General features: G+C 67.2%; 2 protein-coding genes across 2 annotated transcripts in view; one reads left to right on the top strand and one right to left on the bottom strand.

Annotated features, from left to right (window-relative positions):
• DHPS (deoxyhypusine synthase) overlaps positions 1–727 on the top strand; it is a 3,197-nt gene extending 2,470 nt beyond the window's left edge. The window contains exons 9-10 of the mRNA XM_014958018.1: positions 38–163; positions 253–727. Coding sequence (XP_014813504.1) covers positions 38–163; positions 253–348 — 222 coding nt within the window. The 3' untranslated portion in view covers positions 349–727. The remainder of the gene's footprint in view (positions 1–37; positions 164–252) is intronic.
• The window catches only part of WDR83 (WD repeat domain 83), a 1,398-nt gene continuing 152 nt past the window's right edge, over positions 717–1,962 (bottom strand). Inside the window, exons 2-7 of the mRNA XM_014958017.1 lie at positions 1,849–1,897; positions 1,608–1,734; positions 1,436–1,503; positions 1,234–1,342; positions 1,039–1,153; positions 717–947 (exon numbers count right to left, since the gene is read on the bottom strand). Of these exons, the coding sequence (XP_014813503.1) occupies positions 795–947; positions 1,039–1,153; positions 1,234–1,342; positions 1,436–1,503; positions 1,608–1,734; positions 1,849–1,897 (621 nt within the window). The 3' untranslated portion in view covers positions 717–794. The remainder of the gene's footprint in view (positions 948–1,038; positions 1,154–1,233; positions 1,343–1,435; positions 1,504–1,607; positions 1,735–1,848; positions 1,898–1,962) is intronic.

Below are 1,962 nucleotides of genomic sequence, written 5' to 3'. Positions count from 1 at the left end.
GGGGGGGGGGGGCTCACCCTGTTCCTGGCCCCCGCAGAGGAACGGGGCCGATTTCTCCGTCTACGTCAACACGGCGCAGGAGTTTGACGGCTCCGACTCGGGAGCGCGGCCGGACGAGGCCGTGTCCTGGGGCAAGATCCGGATGGACGCCACCCCCGTCAAGGTGAGACCTTGGGGGGGTCTTGGGAGGGGGATTTTGGGGTGCCCAGGGTGGGGTTCCCCCACCTTCACCCCCCGTTTCCTTGCACCCAGGTTTACGCCGACGCCTCCCTGGTCTTTCCGCTGCTGGTGGCGGAGACGTTCGCCCAAAAAGCCGACGCGTTTCCCGTGGGGACAACAGGGGACTGAGGGTGTCCCTGGGGGAAACCGAGCCCCCCCCCACCTTAGGAGGGGTGAGACCCCGCTTTAGGGGGGGCTGAACCCCTACTTTGGGGGTGCCGAGCCCCTAGTTTCTCTGCAGGGCCTCCCATCCCAACATCCCCAGGCTCTGCGCCCCAAATGGCAGCGTGCGCAGAGGAGAGAGGGAGGAGACTGGGGGGAGTGGGGGAGCTGGGACCCCCCCCCGGCACCGTCCACCCGTCTGGGACCCCCCCACGGCCGTCTGTCTGTCCCCGACCCCCCCACGACCGTCTGTCTGTCCCCCCCAAACCCCCCTGTTCCATCTGCCTCCTCCCCAGCGCTTGTATTTATTTGAAGCTGCTCCCAATAAAGCTCCGTAATTTCTCCACGCCAGGGGTTTATTCCTTGGAAGAGGAGGGGGTGCAGGGAAGTGGGGGGCCCCCCAAAATTCCCCCTCACGTGTCGGGGTCCCCCTCGGGCTGGAAACTGTCCTCCCTCCAGAGCTGGAGCTGGCCCTGGGTGGCAGCCAGCAGGCAGGGCAGTGTGGGGTGGAAGGAGAGGGACTGCACCACGCTGCGGCCCACGGCCAGGCTGAGCGCCAGCGAGCCCTGGGGGGACACGTGAGGATGTTGAGGGGGGGTCCCCGGGACCCCCAAATCATGGGGTTGACCCCCCCTCCCCACCTCTTTACCCACTCACCTCCACCAGGTCCCAGAAATAAACGTGTCCGTCCTCGGAGGCGCTGCCCACGTGGGTGTCCTGCTCGCTCAGGACGCAGTCCAGCCGGTACGAGGTGCTGCGGTGGCCCGTGTACCTGGGGGGGACAAGGACGGGGTGAGGTGTGGAACCCCCCCCCCAAAAAGGGCCATGGGACTGTGGGGAGGGGGCTCGTACTCGCCCAGCAGCTCCCCTGTCTCCTTGTCCAGCAGGCGCAGGGTGGAGTCCAGGCTGGCGGCCAGGGCGCACTGCCCGTCCTTGCTGAAGCAAACGCTGGTGATGGGGCCTGTGGGGGGATGGAGGGGGGCTTGTGGGGGGCCCAGGAGCCCCCCCAGACCTTGGGGCACCCCCCAGGGGCGTCCTGCACCCCCTCACTCACTCCCTATGTAGTCAGAGAAGAGCTGGCCGGCGCGCAGGTCGTAGCGTCGGACGCGACCGTCCACGGAGCTGCGGAGAGAAGGGGGTGTCAGCGCTGGGGGGGTTATGATCCTGGGGGTCCCCGACCCCCCCAGGTGTGTCCCTGACCCCCCAAACGTGTCCCTGTCCCTCACCCCGAGAGGATCTCGTGGTCGGAGACCTTCACGCTGGAGACACCGTCCTTGGCCTCGTCCAGGACCTGGACGGGGTCGGGGCGACGGGAGCGACAGTCCCAGCAGCGGACGGTGGAGTCGATGGAGCCTGGAGGGGGGAAAAAGGGGGTGTCAGAGGGGAAAAGGGGGTGTCAGAGGGGGAAAAGGGGGTGTCGGGGGGGGTCTCTAGTGCTGCCAGGACCCCCCAGGACCACTCCCTTACCGGACACGATGATGGTGGCCTCCTCATTGAACTGGACGCAGTTGACTTTCTGTGGGAGAAGCAGGGAGTCAGCGCCCCACAGGGACCCCCAAACCTTCCCAAATTCTCCCCCCC

This window comes from Calidris pugnax, unplaced genomic scaffold, assembly GCF_001431845.1.
Source record: "Calidris pugnax isolate Ruff unplaced genomic scaffold, ASM143184v1 scaffold399, whole genome shotgun sequence".
Lineage (NCBI taxonomy): Eukaryota > Metazoa > Chordata > Aves > Charadriiformes > Scolopacidae > Calidris > Calidris pugnax.
This window is presented reverse-complemented; position numbering and strand designations above follow the sequence as displayed.